At 36.9% G+C, this 20,000-nt stretch overlaps 1 protein-coding gene across 8 annotated transcripts in view; it reads left to right on the top strand.

Annotated features, from left to right (window-relative positions):
• LOC145265389 (inter-alpha-trypsin inhibitor heavy chain H4-like) overlaps positions 1–20,000 on the top strand; it is a 126,324-nt gene that overhangs the window by 100,153 nt on the left and 6,171 nt on the right. For all 8 annotated transcript variants that reach the window (XM_080121206.1, XM_080121204.1, XM_080121205.1 and 5 more), the window contains 2 exons: positions 7,680–7,790; positions 18,178–18,282. In XM_080121206.1, the coding sequence (XP_079977332.1) occupies positions 7,680–7,790; positions 18,178–18,282 (216 nt within the window). The remainder of the gene's footprint in view (positions 1–7,679; positions 7,791–18,177; positions 18,283–20,000) is intronic.

Genomic DNA, 20,000 nt, shown 5'->3' with positions numbered 1-20,000 from the left:
ATTTCGGTTGACAATGGTGTGAAGCAGGGTGATAGCCTAGCACCTACACTTTTTCAATTTATTTTGCAACTATGTTATCGTATGCCTTTAGGGAATGTTCTCTAGGTGTTCATTTGCGTTTCAGAACCACAGGTAGGGTCTTTGATCTTCGTCGTTTTCATGCCTTTACAAGGACCTTTCAGCACCTGGTTCATGAATTGCTTTATGCGGATGACGCCGATCTCGTGGCCCATGGTTAGAGGGATATGCAGGGTATCATGGATCTGTCTTCGGGGGCCTGTGCGGTTTTTGGGCTTACTATTAGTCTTAAGAAGGCTAAAGGCATGTTCACACCTCCACCCGGTAGGTTGTATATGGAACCAAATATTTTTGTCAACAGCCAGAGACTTGCCGTGGTTGACACATTTGTGTATTTGGGTAGTACTGGATGCTGAGGTCAACTAAGGCTTTTGGTGGCTTAGAGAAGCGAGTATGATCTGACAGGGGTATAACTATTCATACACAGTTCAGTGTCTATTAATCTTGTATTTTACCATATCTGCTTTACGCTTCTGAGGCCTGGACAACTTGTGGTAGACATGTAAAAGTCATAGAGAGAGTGTACCAGAAATTCCTGAGACATATTCTGGGCATCAGTTGGAGCACTTTTATACCTGATATGGATGTTCTCATGCGGGCTGACGTACCTTGTATCGAGAAGTTGATTATACGCAACCAGATGAGGTGGGCTGGACATCTGACAAGGATGGTCGACGATAGATTGCCAAAGCGCCTGTTCTATGGTGAAATTACACAAGGAAAGCGTCCACAACATAAACCGAGGAAACGCTTTAAGGATAGCATCAAAGATAATCTTAAAGCTCCTGGTATTGACGTGTTCAGTTGGGAAAGTGCTTCCAATGATCGTAAAAAGTGGCGCTCCTTGGTCTATCATGGCTGTGATAGTTTTGAGAAGAAAAAATATGAGCATGCAAAAATGAAGCATGATATCCGGAAGAAGAATTTGTCAGACATATCAGGTCTGTCGGAGGAGTTCATGCAGAACCACATATGTGATTTTGCGGTAAAATGACTTTATCCGGTGCTGGCCTAGCTAGCCATAGGCGTTCACTTGGAGATCAATCTTTCTTTGATGGGGAAAACATTGCAGGGCACAGATGTTCTGTTTACTCTGTGGTCTGTAAATCGAGTGGAGGCCTGAAGCGTCATATGAGCGTCCACAGTAGAGCACCACCTGTTGGCATCCCTCAATCTCAGTTTAAGTGTGACCTTTTGCAACAGACTGTGTAAGAGCAGAGTTGGTCTGAAGAGCCACATTCGCTCTCACAGAAAATAGGAATTGATGCATCTTGATCACATCTCCACATGTATATATGTATGTGTGTATAAGCGTATATATGTGTATATAATTAATTTAAAAAAAAACATATTTCAAAACTACATAAAAATTAATAAGTAATCAACAATGAAGCAAGGGAAAGATAGTCTTCTTCTGTCGAGAACTGATAATCACCATATATATGTATTTTTTATACAGTGATCACCACTTATCAAGGCCCGGAAGCCACGCAGGGATAAGGGTTATTGCAAGTAAGTACATTACGTTAGTGTAGAGTTTATGAAGTGTTTACCTAAGGGGGCGGTTCATTAGGAATGTGTTAACGTTGGACTTGAACACATCCTAGTTGTAGTCAGGTGGGAAACAGGCAGACGAGACAGAGTTCCACAGGCGCGCAGTTCTAAGAAAGAAGCTTTGTTCATGGAATCCACGTTTTGATTTAGGCACAGATAAAGAGTGGATGAAAAGTTTTCAAAGTGGTTTCGGCTAGACGGGTGTTTTTCGTGAAAGATTGGCGAGGGGGGACCAGAGATTGGAGTTCAGTCGAGCACCTGCCATGGAAATAACGATAAAACAAAGATGGGCTCGCAACGTCTCTTCTGTGGGAGAGAGGTTGCAGGAGAGAGAAAAGGGCATCCCCCACCAAGCCACGAAGTCTATTTTGTACTCTGTCAAGGCAGGACAGGCTGTTTTTAGCAGCTCCTGTCCAGATATAGCAGCAGTATTCCATCCTTAGACGTAATTGGCTTTTATATAGATAGAGAATTGCATCAGTAGTGAGATATCTTCTGGAGCGGTAGAAGGATCCCACCATCTTTCCAGCGACCTTGGCAACATACTTGATGTACGTGTTCCATTTCAGATCAGGAGTAAAGGTCAAACCCAGAAGCTTGTCAAAACACGGGGCCTCTCTCAGACGAGAGCCATCCATATCAACTGATGCCAGATGGGGATCAGAGCGTTGATGATGTAAGGATATGAGTTTGGTTTTAGATGAATTAAAGGTAACCAGCCACGTCTTCCCCCACTGAACCACGCGCTTGAGATCAGAGGAGAGAGAATCAGAGAGAACTTTGTCATTTACAGCCTTTGATGTGTTGCCGTAGATGGTCGTGTCATCAGCATAGATGTGAACGAATGATTTTAGTATGTGTTTAGGAAGGTCATTGATGTAGATAAGGAAGAGAGTTGGGCCCAGGATTGACCCCGGAGGGACTCCAGCATTAATACTGCAGGCCTCTGATTTTTGTCCATCGACCACTACTCTTATGAGCCTATCGGAGAGAAATGATTTAATGATTGAGAAAACATTTCCAGTGATATCGTAGCTGGAAATCTTGTGAAGTAGACCCTTATGCCATACCTGATCGAAGGCTTTTGATATATCAAGAGCAATTGCCATAGAAAGGAAGCCTTTGTCAAGAGATTCACTAATCCTGTGAGATATAACCGTCAGCACATCTGCGGTAGATCTTGCAGAGCGGAAACCATATTGTGTGTCATTAAGAAGGTTGTTTCTGTTGAGGTGGTTGACTATTTCTCTATTTAATATGGATTCCAGCAACTTACTCATAACACACAGGAGACTTATTGGTCTGTACTGAGAGGGAGATGACTTATCACCTGAATTCTTAAATACAGGGCAAACTGATGAGGTCTTCCAGGGAGTCGGAAAGCACTTCTCCTTAAGGCAACGCTTAAAAAGTTTCGTAAGTATGGGAGCAAGTTCTGGTTGAAGCTTTTTTAACACTATAATTGGGATGCCGTCAGGGTCAGTTGCTTTACTGGAATCAAGGTTCTTGATTAGCTTGGCGACCTCATGCACGGATATTTGTATGTTACCTAGCGTGTTCTGTGTTATAGGAGGAAATATGGGGAGTTGATGGCCTTCGTCGCATAGGTTAGATTTAGTTGCAAAGTTCTTTGCAAATAGTTTGGCCTTGTCTGACGCTGACGAGATGGCCTCTGGTCCATTGATAATGGTTGGGATAGAACGCACACTTCTGTTCAGAATCCTATTTGTTATTTGCCAAAACTGGTGGAAACCAAGCCGCTGATCAGCTACCTTGGATTTAACAGACTGGGCGTATAGCTCTCTTGCATTTTTTCATTACTCTTTTACAGTGGTTGCTGGTAGTCCTGAAGGCAGCTTTAGTCTCAGTGCATCTATTACGTTGGTAGCTATGGAAAAAGTGGTTTCTGTGCGCGATAGCAGAAGCACATTCTGGGGAGAACCATGGCTGGCTGTTAGGTTTTTGTTGGAATTTTTTAGATGGCATGAATTGGTCTATGCCTGCAATTAACCATTCTGTCAGATCTGATATAGAGGACACTTCCTTTTTAAACATGGAGTGTAGAGGTATGTATATATATATATGTATGTATGTATGTTTGTATGTATATATATGTATGTATATATATGTATGTATATATATGTATGTATATATATGTATGTATATATATATATGTGTGTGTATATATGTATGTATATACATGTATATATATGTATATATATATGTATGTACATATATGTATTTAGATAAATGTATGTATCTGTATGTATGTATGTACGTATTAATATATATATATATATATATATATATATATATATATATATATATATATATATATATATATATAAAGCATAGTTTCTAAATAAATAGAAAAAAATAGGCTAGGATATCACCCTGCTTCACGCAATTGTCAACTGAGATGGGTTCTGATAGGTGTATATTGAATTTTAGGAGAGCTTTCATATAAGTGTGGAGCTCCCTGAGTAATCGTAGAAATTGAGCTGGGTATCCCAACTTTTCCAGAAATGTTCATAGGCCATTTCTGTTTACCGTATCCAATCAACAAAAACCTGATAAAGTGGAACACCGTGTTCAGTCCAGGCAGAGATCAGGTTTATGGTTCCTCTGCCGGACGAAAGCCACTTTGAATTTCTGGAATGGCAGACAGACTAATATACTTTAACAATCTATTGAATAGAACTTTGGAAAATAATTGCCAACTGCTTCCAACAAACCTATCCCACGATAACTCTCACAGTCGGTCCTTGACCCCTTTCCCTTGTACAATGATTAAAAAATGGTGAGATCCTTCTATCGAGCCAGTAGACATCTCACTGCTGATGTAATTCTCTATCTATATAAGAGCCAGGTACGTCCAAGTATGGAGTACTGTTGCCACATCTGGGCAGGAGCTGCTAGAAAGAACTTATTCTACCTTAATAGAGTTCAAAATAGACTTCGTAGCCATGTGGGGGAATGTCTTTTTCTCTTCCCTGCAACCTTTCTGACAGAAGAGATCTTGCGAGTTTGTCTCTGCTTTATCGTTATTTTCATGGCAAATACTCGGCTGAGGTCCATTCTATGGTCCCCCTCGCCAAACTTTCATAAGAAACACCCGTCTAGCAGAAAACACTATCACTAGTTTCCCCCACTCTTTATCAGTTAATAAACCTAAACTTAGATTCCATGAGCAAAGCTTCTTTCTTAGAACAGCACACCTATGGAATTGTCTTCTGTTTTTCTGCTTTCCAGCTGACTACAATATGGTTGTTTTCAAGTCTAACGTAAACAAGTTTTTGATGAGCCGTTCCATATAAGTCAACAAATTTACCGAATCTCCATTACTAACGGTTACTATATTGTCTTATTTCTACTGTATTCTCGAGTGGCTTTTTGACCTTGGTAAGTGGTGATGTCTATGTAAAAATAAAATAAATAAATAAGAATTGCATCAACCCAATCCTGGTGGACGGGAACACCCTTCCAGACATCAGTAATAAGATTAATTTTATGAACAAGCTTAACACTGTCATATAAGACGACTTCCATAAGAATACCATCAAGTCCTGGGGTCCTCCCAATATTCGCTCTCTTGATTGCATCTCTAATTTTGTTCTCAGGTGGGAACCTAAACATTTTATGGATAATCTTCTGTTGTGGTAAAAAATCCATTGATGACGTCTTCATCAACATCAGAGGGGTTGTCAAAGAGATCAGAATAATGCTCAGTCCAACGAAAGAGAATCTTGTTAGGATCCTTTATAAGAGTACTCCAGAGTAAAAGTACTGTTGACAGTGTTTGATGACCAAAGGCCTTTTTAAGCAAATGGTACATGTATTTGGAGTCTTTACAATAAAAAGCCATCTGGATTTGGTTGGTGAATTTAGCCCACTTCTGACTTATACAATATATATACAAATATATACACACATACACACTAAAATCATATATATATATATCTATATATATATATATCAACCCATACAACATATATACATACAAATACACAAGCATATATATGCGGAAAAACATACACAGAAGCAAATATACACAAACACACACATATGTACATATATACTGAATGCAGATATTCTATCGTCTTAGTTAGTTATGGATTTTTATACTTGTATCAAATCAATTATTAATTTGCATCTTAATAAGTTAATACATTAAAGCTTATTGAATAATACTTATTATAACTTTTAGTATTATTAGATATATACATGTATAGAAATATACATACATATATATAAACAAGCATATGTACATATATCTTGTGTCATAAAAATTATTTACTTATTTATGTATTTTTTATTATTTATTCTTTTGTTATTATTCATAATTATTATTTACTTATTTCATTTCTTTTCTTTCTCTTATTTATTTATTTTTATTTATTTAAAGTTTTAATACATATAAAAGGGTGTATTTTTATCAAAAATTCCTTTTCAAAATTATTTTTAAAAGTTTTCCAAGAAATTTTAAAATACGCTTACAATCACTTGTAATCTCTACAGTTTGAAAGTCTTTTCTAAATTCTATAGTTTTTTTTTAGGAACATATATTATTATAAAAACACCATTATTTCTTAATTCTGTGTTTGAAAGTATATTCTTTAAATTACACTATAGGGGAGTTTCAAGTCGGATATTTTCAAATATATGTTAAGGAATAAGAATAGTTAACTATTTGAATCAATATATTCAGTGCGAAAGTAGTACAACATAAAACGTGTTAGGAGAAAACCCCTCAGCGTTTGGGTATTTATTTTATAGAAGGTGTTTTAAAGTATATTCTTTAAATTACACTATGGGGAGTTTCAGGTCGGATATTTTCAAATATATGTTAAGGAATAAGAATAGTTAACTATTTGAATCAATATATTCAGTGTGAAAGTAGTACAACATAAAACGTGTTAGGAGAAAACCCCTCAGCGTTTGGGTATTTATTTTATAGAAGGTGTTTTAAAGTATATTCTTTAAATTACACTATGGGGAGTTTCAGGTCGGATATTTTCAAATATATGTTAAGGAATAAGAATAGTTAACTATTTGAATCAATATATTCAGTGTGAAAGTAGTACAACATAAAACGTGTTAGGAGAAAACCCCTCAGCGTTTGGGTATTTATTTTATAGAAGGTGTTTTAGTTGACTTAGTGTAAGTATGCAATTGGTATTTTAGGTTTGTTTGTGGTAAATTTAATCCATATTGAGCTAAATGGGACTATTAGGTATATATCTCACACACACAAAAGCAGGTATATACATCAAACAAGGACACATATATAAATTTACAAACACAGACGAAATATTCTTACATGTACATTTTCATATATATACATACATATGCACACATATACACACAGACACATATATATACAAAAACGTATGTATATAATCACCTATACAACATATATACATATACCAATACATAAATACATACATATACATACACATATACATACATATACAAATACAAACACATATACACATATATACACACACATACACACAGCAAACACATATATGCCTACAGTATGCAGATTATCTATCTTTATTAAGTTATAGATATTTTAATATGAATAAAATAAAATTAAGAGGTACTATTAAGATCACTAAGATGCTCCTTATAATGCCTGCAGCTTATGGAAGTTTCTAATCTTTTATTGAGTAACTTGTCTCTGTTTTTAAATAATAAATAATTTCTGCAAAAGATTAAGGTAACATGGGGAGTTAAGTGAGGAACATACTCAATTCATTACGTTAATTTCTATTATTTTTCATCACTCGCCTGAAGACGACTTTTGGAGGTCGAAAACCTCGCGAATACGGCAAATTTCTTTTTACACTCGACCAGAATGTTCGGAAACTAGTCAGTCAAAAAGAAAAAAATGGATTGTAACAGAAATAAACAAGAGCTGCTTATTTTCTTCAATGAAACGTGCAGAAAGGAGAAAATGCTGCCCAAATGTACTAATGTATGTATGTATGTATGTATTATTATTATTATTATTATTATTATTATTATTATTATTATTATTGCAGTACCAGTCATCATAGCTACAGCACCAGTCATGAAAACAACGCCAACCACAAGTACAACAAAAACCAGAGAGACCACTACCAGTGGCCTAGTAGAATTACTAAGACAGCCAGGTAAAACCAATTGTTGTTATGCTTACTATGTAAACAAACAAAAAATAATTATGTTTCCTCACCAACACAACAATTTGTATCAACTCCCTTTAACTTAAAGCGTAATTATTAACGTATACTTTCGTTCTCGCTCTCTTCCTCTGCTTTGAAACACTCAACCTCTCCTCTAAAATTCGTCCTTCTTATAGCCCCCAGTCTCCTCATGCGAAAATTATTGTCATATGTATAAAAAAATCATCCATCTGCAAACTGAAGTTGTTATTTTTCCACGCCTGATCCCGTCATCTGACAGGATATAGTCTCTGCCACTTGCGTAAGTCATGCCTTTTATTACTTTCACTACACCTACATGCGAAATAGATTTTTTTCAGGGAGTTGTAGTAGGTATTCGCTTTACAATTTCCAACTAACCTGACAAGCAACAAAATTCCACCCCTTTATTGTTGAAAAGCCTTCTACTCTAATCTAGTTTCTTCCCTCGAAGTGCTTGAATTTAACCCCCCCCCCGGTTCCATGACTGTATTAACCTGCAGAAGTTTGAATGTAATGTGAACAGACATCTCGCTGCTCAACTCCTCACAGTCCCCTGTTAGAAATGATCATTTCGTCCAAGTGGCTATAAACATTTTGACTCGTGACTATCAAGTCAACTTTCTTCGCCAATTATGTGTTTGTATAAATGACTGAAAAATAACTTTTATATTCTTATCTCTTGTCTAAAAATATTTTGTAATAAAATTTGGCTTTTCTCATATTTTTATTTACAAAACTTTGTTTACGTTTTAGATAGCACTTGCTACTTAGTGACCCTTCTATTTTGTTTGTGTTTCATTTACTTCCATTATTCTATGAATGCATGCCATGAGTTATTCCAAATTTAGAGGCTAGAAAAACTGGAATGCTAAATTTATACTTAATATGTAACTTTCGCACCCGACGATCAAAACTGATTCTTTGTTCGCAAAATTAAAAATATGTGTGGGTCTGTTTGTGTGTGTCTGTTTGTGTGGATGTTTGTGTGTGTGTTTGTATGTGTGTGTGTTTGTGTTTTTTTTTTTTTTTTTTTTTATTACATTTTCACCCCAAACAAGGCAAATTGCCACTTTGGTGTAGGGGGCTACTATCAGGGGCAACAACTACTGGGGTACTATGTAGGGATTTGGGCAGCAAGGTGTCGGTTCACGTTACACTTGAACTTCTGCACGTCAGTACTGTTGGGGAAGCAGGGACCTGGAACGGAATTCCAGAGTCTTGCGGTTCTGGGGAAGAAACTATTGGAGTAAAAAGATCTTTTACATCTAGGGACCTCTACAGTGTGGGGGTGGGATCTAGTAGCCTGTCGGGTTTGTCGAGGGTGCTCGCGTCGTGGGGGCACAAGTGATTGCAGTTCATCAGAGCATTCACCACTAAAATACTTGTAGAACAGGCAGAGGGATGCAACATTTCGTCGATGGGACAGGTGTTTGTGTGTGTGTTTGTGTGTGTGTTTGTGTGTTTGTGTGTGTGTATTTGTGTGTGTGTATTTGTGTGTGTGTTTGTGTGTGTTTATGTGTGTGTGTTTAAGAAATAACGTGTGTTTAAGAAATAACGCGTGTTTAAGAAATAACGTTTTTAAAAGATAAATTAAGTTCTTAAAAATACACTGTAAGCTTTTAGAAAAAAACTATCAGACTGTAGAGATTAATGGTGATCTTAGGTTAATTCAAAAATTCTTTGGAAAAGCCTTGGAAATTTATTTGTTTGTGTGTGTGATTGTGTGTCTGGTTGTGTGTATATTTGTGTGTGTGTGTTTGTGTGTGTGTTTGTATGTGTGTTTGTGTGTGTGTGTGTTTCTATGTGTGTATTTGTGTGTGTGTTTGTGTGTGTGTTTGTGTGTGTGTTTAAGAAATAACGTGTGTTTAAGAAATAACGTGTGTTTAAGAAATAACGTTTTTAAAAAGATAAATTAAGTTCCTAAAAATAAACTGTAAGCTTTTAGAAAAAAAAACTATCAGACTGTAGAGATTAATGGTGATCTTAAGTTAATTCTAAAATTCTTTGGAAAACCCTTGGAAAATTATTTGTTTGTGTGTGTGGTTATGTGTGTGGTTGTGTGTGTATTTGTGTGTGTTTCTGTGTGTGTGTGTTTGTGTGTGTATGTTTGTGTGTGTATTTGTGTGTGTTTGTGTGTGTATTTGTGTGTGTGTTTGTGTGTGTGTGTTTGTGTGTCGATTGTTCTGTTATTGTTTTACGATAATTATTATAACGGTTATTAGCGTTTCCAACCTTGGAAATCAAGGACAAATATTTTTGTTTGTAAGATCACCCATATTTTTTGGACGTAAACAAATATACAAACATTATATACTTATTATTTTACTTATAAAACAGTCATCTACAGACATGTGTTTAGCTTGACTGTTCTAGGATTCGAACCGCCATACATATGGTCCGAGGTTCGAATCCTAGAAGAGTCAAGCTACACTGACGATCGGTAGAACCGTGAAACACGTTTCTGTAGATTACTTATACGTGTAGTAGTAGTAGTAGTAGTAGTAGTAGTAGTAACACTGACGTCCAAATACACAATTCAAACTAATTCACCAATTTCTTTTAGACAATAACTACGAGGCCGCCTGGCATTGGTCAGTCGTAAAACACACTTAAATATGATTTTAATTTATTCATATGTCGCATTTATTTTTATAGCGCAAATTCTGTATTTATCATTATATTGTGCCTAATATATATATATAGTAATGATTTCCAAAATTAAAAAATATACTCGGTGCCATCAGCAGGAATCCAAACCAAAACATTCAGCTTTAGTCGTTATTAAAGGCCGTAGTTTTCGTCGTTACCGTGCTGAGCTATAGCCAGGTAGATAAAAAAAAAGAAACAAAGCGAAAAATTAAGCTGCAAGCTAAAATAATATACATACGCATGCTCAAACGTTATTACTGCCAGGGAAGGTAATTTTCTTTTCAATGTTGACCCATTAGAAGCGTTTTTTACAGACTAAGAGTAAAATCGAAAGTGTTTGTGAAATCCAAATACCCTATATATCAAATTTCTAGTTTGTAGATAAAATATTCAAAGAGAAGTTTGATACAGACTCTGGGTTATACAGAGACAAGGCCCTTTGATATATATATATATATATATATATATATATATATTATTATTATTATTATTATTATTATTAACTATAATAATTATTAAATACCTACAGACACTAGTGTTTCATCATTTCGAGAATCATCAGTGCAGGATGTCACGATTAACGCCAGTCGAGAGATTCGAACCCCAGCAACAGAAGTCATGTCTGGCTTCATTAGCAAGGACTCGAACCACGAGACTACTATAAACCGTGAAAGATACAGTTGGAATTAAACATTTATTCTTAATAAATGCTTTTAGCGTCAGTAGGAGTGATCTTATTATATGACGATCTGCGCTTATTAGCTAAGTTGACCGACTTTATTACAACTGAAAGTACTTAACACTGTCTCACACCCACACACACAAATATATATATATGTATATATATATATATATATATATATATATATATAAAATACGGCCCCTTTTAAACCAAGTCTCATTTAACACAAATATATTAACAGTAAGTAATAACTTACAAGAAACTAAATAAATAACCTATAAGATAAGAAAATCGAAATCAAAAATAAAAATAATTCGCCCCTAACTATCCTGCACCTACCTTTATAACCAATAAAAAAATATAAATACACCAAACCTCAAAGGAAAAGAACACGGTGACAGTAATCGCTCCTGATGATAATCGGACGCAGCGATAGAAAGCACCTGAAAAGAATATGGCTCAACAACAACTTTTGGGCACTATTTAATATAACATAATATAATAAAGACTGAATGGAAAAGATATCCAGAAAAATCGGAAAAAGAATGACTCTGTTGTGTTCAATCAGTCGTATTTGAATTAGGACTTGCTGCCAATATATATATATATATATATATATATATATATATATATATATATATATATATATATATATATATATATATATATGAGAGAGAGAGAGAGACAGGTATATATATATATATATAGAGAGAGAGATGTATAAACATGTCCACGTGCTAGAAAGTTTTCATCTGAAATTCTACGCAATTATGCACAATGTAGAAACTATGCATAAAATACTTAAGCGTACTCGCTAAATAGAATCAAGGACATAATAAGAAACCACAAAAAATCAATTATTTATTACTTAAAGTTCGTTTACCAAAAGAATATGCAATTTAGTTTACCTAAAGAAGTTTGTTTTAAATAGAAAATGTAGGTTTCAGTATCAATGCCAGAGCTAGAAATGAAACTCAACTTTATATACAGGGTAGAACGACAAATTGTCACCCTAAAGAAAAAAAAAACATTACAGCTTTTGTTAATTCAGGTAATATGATTATTTAGTACAACTGACATCCATTAAAGTTGGCCTCCTTCAAACTTAATCATCATCTAAATACAGGTCGGGAACTGGGAGCATGCATTTTCCACAATCGTCGGCGGGAGCTCAGCGAATACTTTGATTGTAAGAGTTCATGTTGGTGATTTTCTCGACATATGACCAAACGAAGTAGTCCACCGGGTTCAGGTTGGGAAACGAGGAGGAAGCCAGAGAGAGAAAGGTACAAAGTCGTAACACACTTTCTGAAGCCAAGCCTTGGTCTCTTCGGACTTGTGAGCCGATGCCTAGTTCTGCTGCAACATCTAGTGTCTGCTAGCGGCCACCTGATTGCAACGGGGATCACCAAACTCTTCAGCAGATCCAGGTACACTTTGGTATTAACTTCCAAGCCGACTTCTAATGTGAGCTGGCATGATGTGTTCCTCTCTTTAAACCGTACCATGGGTCGTCTGATATATTGAGCGGTGCCTTCAAGTGTTGAACCGTCTAGGTTATCATTTTGAGGGTACTGTCAATTGTCCTGTTGTCATAACTTAGATCAGTAGTACAGCGATGCATCTCCGATCCCGTTCGATGAACATTGTATCACTTTCAGTCATAATAGGAGGTTTCTCTCGCCCTTGGGATTTGTTGTTCAGCGGGTTCAGGTCGGGGACGGGGGCTAGTGAGAGAGGGGTACAAATCGTAGTACTCCTTCTGAAACTAAGCCTTGGTCTCTTTGTACTTGTGATCCGACACCGAGTCTTACCACTACACTCAGACTCTGCCAGCCACCACCTGATTGCACCAGGAGATCACCACACTCTTTAGCCCATCCAGGTACACTTTGGTGTTGACATTCAAGCCGATTTCGAAGATGTGAGGCGACGTAATATAGCGTTCATTTGAAACCACACCAATGAGCATAACAGTGGCCGAAAACTTCCTTGGGCTGTGATCTTAAGTGTTGAACCGTCCAGATGTTTATATTCAGAACGCTGGCAATGGTCCTGTTGTCATAACTTGCATCGGTAAAGAGCATGAGTTGTACAACGGCGCATCTCCGATCTCTTTCAGACATGATAGAAGGCCCCTATCGCTCTTGGGATTTGTACACAACTGGCCTGCAAGAAAAGAAGAAAAACGGATTCCATCAAGCAGAAATGGAATCGTGTCGTTTTATCTGGAGCGACAATTTTACTGTTCCACTATGTAATAACTAGGCACCATGGAATCTAGCAGATTTTTGGAGACTACTAGACCGATCTAGCTTAAATTTTGTGGTGACATTTGTTATGATAAGGTTCAGCGAACTAAGTATTACAGTATCGCTTTAATGCAAAGTTTAAGTAGAATCAGATGAGTATTTAATGCAAAAATGAGCACACAGTTAATTATTTTCAACAATCAATTTGGCATGAAGCACTCATTTTCAGTCAATAAGATATAAAGTTTGCCCATGTTTAATGAGTAAAAAAAATGTATATTTTTTTATATTAAAAAAAATTATAAAATGCAAACACGAAGGTCGTTCCAAAAGTAAAGCCTCCCATTTTTAACTCAAAATGTTGAAGACATACGTAGACGGAAGTGGTACTATTAAAACGAGCGGTCTTTGGTGCAACATAATTTGTTGGTCCCCCGATAAAAGGAGGGTGAACCTGTAAATTCACCCTTCTCCGTTCGTCCGTTTGTCTGTCCGCACTTTTTTCAATAACTACGCCTTGGAATGTTTTTAAAATTTGGCACAAACATTAAACATGACAAAAAAAAAAAACGTAACAGAACAGATTTTCCGGGAAAACTCAGGTTGCTTCTCTAGGAGTGGCTTTTGGGTTAAAATTGACACTTTTGTGCTTATTAAAAAAAAATTGATGCCTTGTATTTTTATAAAACTTTCTGAAAAGTTGTAACTAACTGATTTCTATATAGTTTTGTTTGTCTATACTTCGCGATAACTCTTGGGTTTGCCCCATAGGTTCTTTTACGGCTAATAAAAACACTCCATTTTCGGGACTATTTTACCATATTTGTCCAAAATTTTCTGCGTATGTCTATTTAGCAGTTTCGCATGGTGTTGAACTCAAATTTAAATATGTTAAGGCCTTGGAGACTTTGGGGGCTAAATAGGCGGGGGCAAATGATGGACTTAATCATTTCTTCCTTTGCATGGTGCAGAACTCAAATGTACATATGTAAAGGCCCTAAACTGCACTGTGTTTATTTTCACCAGGATTTTACGTCCTCTGGGGACTTTTGAGGGCTAAATGGTAGATGGGGAATGCTGAACTTAGTCATTTGTTTATGCTTCGTTCACTGTGTACTCACGAGGGGGGGGACATGCATGCTTCACTTGTCATTATTTTTCTACATAGTCATTGCAATTTTTTGCAAGGAATTTAATTACAATTTCTGCTTCTGACGCAAGTCCATGACAGGGATTGCTTTCTTTGTGTCTCACACCGTCAATATCGTTCTACTCTGCAGATAAATAATGTTTCTTCATTTTTTTAGATGACGATTGATGATTTGTATAATAAAAACTTTTGACTATTGCTCTCGTCGTGTGTTTTATTCTAACAAGGTTTCGGCCACAGTAATCTCGAAATACCTTTTTTTATTATTTCATTTTCACCCCAAACAAGGCACATTGCCACTTTGGTGTAGGAGGCTACTATCAGGGACAGCAACTACTGAGGCACTATGTTGAGATTTGGGCAGCAAGATGTCGACCACGTTACACTTGAACTTCTGCATGTCAGTACAGTTAGGGAAGCAGGGACCTGGAATGGAATTCCAGAGTCTAGCGGTTCTGGGGAAGAAACTACTGGAGTAGAAAGATCTTTTACATCTAGGGATCTCTACTGTGTGGGGGGGATTTAGCTGCCTGTCGGGTTTGTCGAGGGTGTCTACGTCGTGGGGGCACAAGTGTCTGCTGTTCATCAGAGCATTCACCATTAAAGTATTTGTAGAACAGGCAGAGGGATGCAACATCTCGTCGATGGGACAGAGGCTGAAGCCTAGATGACAGTTCAGGACCTATCAGGTTTGCGACTCTCTTTTGAACCTTGTCTAGGAGCGAGAGACTAGCAGCAGATGTACCAGCCCAAATGTGACAACAATACTCCATACATGGGCGAATGGTGGCCTTATAGAGGTAGAGGATACTTTCAGGTATCAGTAGTTTTCTTGCACGGTAGAGAGAGCCTACCTTTTTCGCAGCGGCTCTGGCAATGTTTTCAATATAATTGTTCCAGCTCATGTTTCCTGTGAACGTTAGGCCAAGCAGTTTGAAAGATGTACTCTCAGACAGGGAGTCACTGGCCATTGCTATTGGTGGCAGGGAAGGTTTCTTGTAATTATTGAAGGAAACCAGTTTAGTCTTGGAAGCATTGAATGTGACCATCCTTTTATGTCCTCATTCCACTACAGATTGAAGGTCATCCTCTAGTGTGTTTGCCATCATATTGATCTTGACAATCTGTACGGAATTTTGAACAGACCAGTGGCATAACGCATGAAATACTAAGTAAAATTCAGTTTTAAGTGAAACTCTTCAGGACGTTGAAGGTTCAATCCCCAGTGCGAGCGATACTAAAAAATATATAATAGCAAATTGCTAAAGATTCCTGCCCCGTTATTGCTTATGAAACGAGCGCATGCTACCCTTTTGGGTTAAATAAAGGATTTCGTTTGCAATTCCGTACAAATTCCAAAATTCAACTTCAATTTTGGAATTTGACAAGATACGACTAGAGAAGACTATTATCCTCATCTTGGAGTTGCTGTTTCACTGCGTTTCGACCAACTATTCCTCTGGCCTTCGTCAGGTAGTTATCGTGACGGGATAAGAACTCCGAATCTTTTAACTGCATCCTCAAAAATTACTGCCTTCCACAGCTGTAGTAGTAATTGCTGAGGATGCGGTTAAGAAATTCAAAATTTCTATCCCGTCGCGGTTACCCACCTGATAAAGGCCAGAGAAATTGCTGGCCGAAAGTCGTGAAACAACAACTCAAAGATGAGGATAATAGTCCGCAATAAATAAATGAATAAATAATACTAACCTCAATAAACATTCCGATTAACTGAATAATATATACCTGAAGAAGTTTGTAGGTTGCACAGGCTGAAACGTTGTGAGAATAATATCTGAGTGTTAGTGTCACATTTTTGCTATAAGAACGGTAGTACGAATACTGTAAATAATACAAATTAAAATTTAGTAATATTAATATTATTTCTGTAATCATTAATACAAGCAGGGCTAGCTGGCGTTACCTGGGAGAGTTGTATTTTTCATCAATAATAATTGTTTTCAAGTCAAATGCAAACAAATTTTTATTGAGTCGTCCTCTTAAATAATTAAACCCGACCTATATTTCATCATTACCGATCACCACGATATTGTTTCACCAGCCATATGGCACTCATTAACACTAATCCTCGAGTTACCTTCTTGTCTTGATAAGCAATAAGCCCCCTAGTAAAAAAAAGTATCGCTTTACTTTGATGAGCCGACTTTGATCGCCGACTCGACTTGTGACGTCACGGGCCTTCAAAATAAGGTTTTTATGTGTACGTCGAGATCGCGAGGCGTGAATACTTTGCAAAAATGTTGATACAAAAACTGGTCCCTCCTTCGAAAAAAAGGCAAAGTTGACAGTCAAAGACCGTAATGTTTTTGGTTAATTGTTTAATATTTGTCGTCTGAGAGATGAATCTTTCTAACGATACCGATTTTGTCAGTGTTCGTTCCGTGTGTGGAAAGTTCTTGGGAGACATACAAACATACATTTTGTCTTTTATATATTAGATTAGCGGGGGGTACCCGGCGTTGCCCGGGTGTTTAGAGGTTTGTGTGTTAATCAAAGCATAAGAATAAGCGAAGTAAACATTTTAAAAATTTTTAAAATCGAAAAAAGAACACAAAAAAACTAACGTAAGGCAAACGAACGATGTTAAATGTAAAAATGAGAAAAACAAAAAAGAAAACGCGAAAAATAAAACAGAAAAACGAACGTTAAAACTACTTTAAAAAATCTGAAAAATAACCCCCCCCCCAAAAAAAAAAAAAAACACGTGAAAAATTGCTAAAATAACCCGGGGGGGCGGCGTTGCCCGGGTGTTTGGAGGTGTGTGTGTGCTCGGGTGGTAATCAAAACATAAGAATAAGCGAAGTAAATATTAAAAAAAACAAAAAAAAACTAACGTGTTAAATGTAAAAATGGGAAAACAAAAAAAGAAAACGCGAAACAGAAAAAAGAACGTTAAAACTTCGTTAAAAAATCTGAGAAATAAAAATTAAAAAAAAAACACTGACTTAAATAACCCTATTTCAATATTAAAACTTTAAAAATCGAAAAAAAAGACATCCCACACTACAATTCGAACCCAAAACCTTCAGATGATGACGCCGACCTCTACTCAACTGAGCTAAGACGACGTCGACGAAATTAAGTCGTTTTTTTTATGTTTAAACTAAATCGGGTTCCGATGTCATTTGCGCATGCGTAGAACCGAAGACGTCATTAGAAGACGGTTTTTGCGGATCCCCTGTAGAAAACTGCTGATTTCAGGGTGAAGGAATTAACGTTTTTTGCAATTTTTTCGATATTTGTTGGGCGATGGTTGGAACTTTAAAATGATACCGATCTGGACAAAAATCCCTGACCCGTGTCGAAAGTTTTTGTGAGACATACAAACACACATACATACATACAAACATACACACATTTTCGCTTTTATATATATATAGATTATTTTTTATTATCAGGTATTAAGCTTAGACATCCTCTTCTTTGTTTATAAAAAAATATTTGCGTACGTCATCTGATTTTGCTTTGAGTATTATAATCAGTAATTAGCAAGATTTAGCTTCCTTTTTTGTATGAATGTAAATTTGCATGTGTAATTATTGAAGCTAGCCAGACACACGTATGTTCATTTTTCTTATATAAATTATTATTTTATTGCAGCAATAATCGTGAAACCTTCCGAATGCGATATAAAGCTGTGTGTGAGCCTAAAATCTAATTGCTTCAACGGAACAAAGGTGCTTCTATTAAATGACTCACGAGCAGGTATTCGACTGTTTTTCTTGTGTTGCATTTTTGGGGGGACTAAGAGCCAAAGTAGCCCGCATGAGATTGTGACTAAAACTATAAATCTGTCGAGCACAGTCCGAGGACAGCCGAAAGGTAACATTTTCTTTGGATACTAAATCGAGGTGTTTGGAGAGGAGCGGCACTCCTTTCCCAGGATTACTCGACAAACACTTGATTCTTGTCTAATAATGCTGAGTATTTAGCAAGATTCGATCAAGTACTATCTTTGACTCCAAGTTTAAACCCGGTTTCCATTGTCAGTAAGCAAACGCCTTAAGCATTATGTCTATGTAGCCTTAAAGAACAAAAAATAAGAAATCGCTCAGCCTCTTTTGCAGCCGAAACGCAAGACAAAATAGGCAATACCAGCGCCGATAAGACTAACCCTCTTCCATCAATTTTGGAGAATTGTATAGTAATACTGATCAGGTAACGTGTTTCATAGCCAGAGATAAATAAAAACTGGAACCTTGAATAGAGTGGTGGTGGTGGTGGTGGTGGTGGTGTTAACATATTCACAGTATATGATGGCTGTAACGTGATGAGTGAGACATGAGAGGTCTATCGGCTTGCTAACACAGAATGAACGTCTCTATGACTCTTACGTCTCGTCCTAATCTGAAATATACGAGGTGTCTTCAGTAAGTTCCCAGAATTTTTTCGTATGGGCACTTTCATTGATAGTACACACATGAAACCCTAGTCCCCTTCCAAATAATCTCTTCTGGCTGCAATACACGTGTTGTGCCATTTCAACAACTTATGTAAGCCCATGGAAAGCCTCTTGTGTGAACGCACCGAGAATCTTGTCACAGTCTTTATTATTTCCTTGTCTCCTAACGACAGCCTCTCAGGTTTTCTTTGAGCTTAGGGAATAGCCAAAACTCACAAGAAGCAAAATTTGGATAATAGAGAGGATGAGGAACTGTCTTGATTCCCATCTTGATCGAATAGTCTGCGACAAGGATGAAGTGGTGGACTGGTACATTCGCGCAAATCGTCAGCATCTTCAGTTCCTCGTGAATAATTGTGTGTACATTTTCCATCCTCACATCAAACCGTGCACTTGTTGTCTCTATGGACACACGACAGCCCTTATCCATGAAAGTCGTTATTTGGCCGATCAACTCTAGTTTTCTGACTTCCTTACACTGCTTTCATCATCCCTCACAGACTCCCTGTCTAAATTGAATCTCTTATGCCACTCAAAAACTAATGCTTCATTCGTGCAAGATGGACCAAAAGCAATCTTAAGCATTACATACGTTTCTGTGGAATTTTTCCAAGTTTAAAACAATTTTATTGCATATCGTAAGCGCCCTTATGTCCAGATTGCATTTTTGAAATTAACTAACTATGACAATCCGGTATTAGTGGAGTATATTCCAATTCCTGCTGTAGTTGTTCATTTGAACCTGAAATTATAAAAAATGCTCAGTCCTCTCATAAGATGTATAGCAATAACGTATTGAATTTTCAAGAGTCTCATCTTTAGGACGGGCTCTTTGCCCGGACCAATGTGACTCTTCCTCTCCAGAGTTTGCTGTCTTCCATCAGCTGCCTTATATCTTCAGGTTCACAGTTGGCGTCGTGTGCTATCTGCTGGATGTATGTGGATCTAGATCATCCTTTGCTTGCGTGTCCGTGCCGTGGAGTCCATAGCAATACTTCACTTACTAATTCAAGCTTGCTTC

The sequence above is a fragment of the Euprymna scolopes genome, chromosome 40, assembly GCF_053919585.1.
Source record: "Euprymna scolopes isolate OS-2025 chromosome 40, ASM5391958v1, whole genome shotgun sequence".
Lineage (NCBI taxonomy): Eukaryota > Metazoa > Mollusca > Cephalopoda > Sepiida > Sepiolidae > Euprymna > Euprymna scolopes.
The sequence above is the reverse complement of the archived record's forward strand: the minus strand, read 5'-3'. Positions and strand labels throughout refer to the sequence as shown.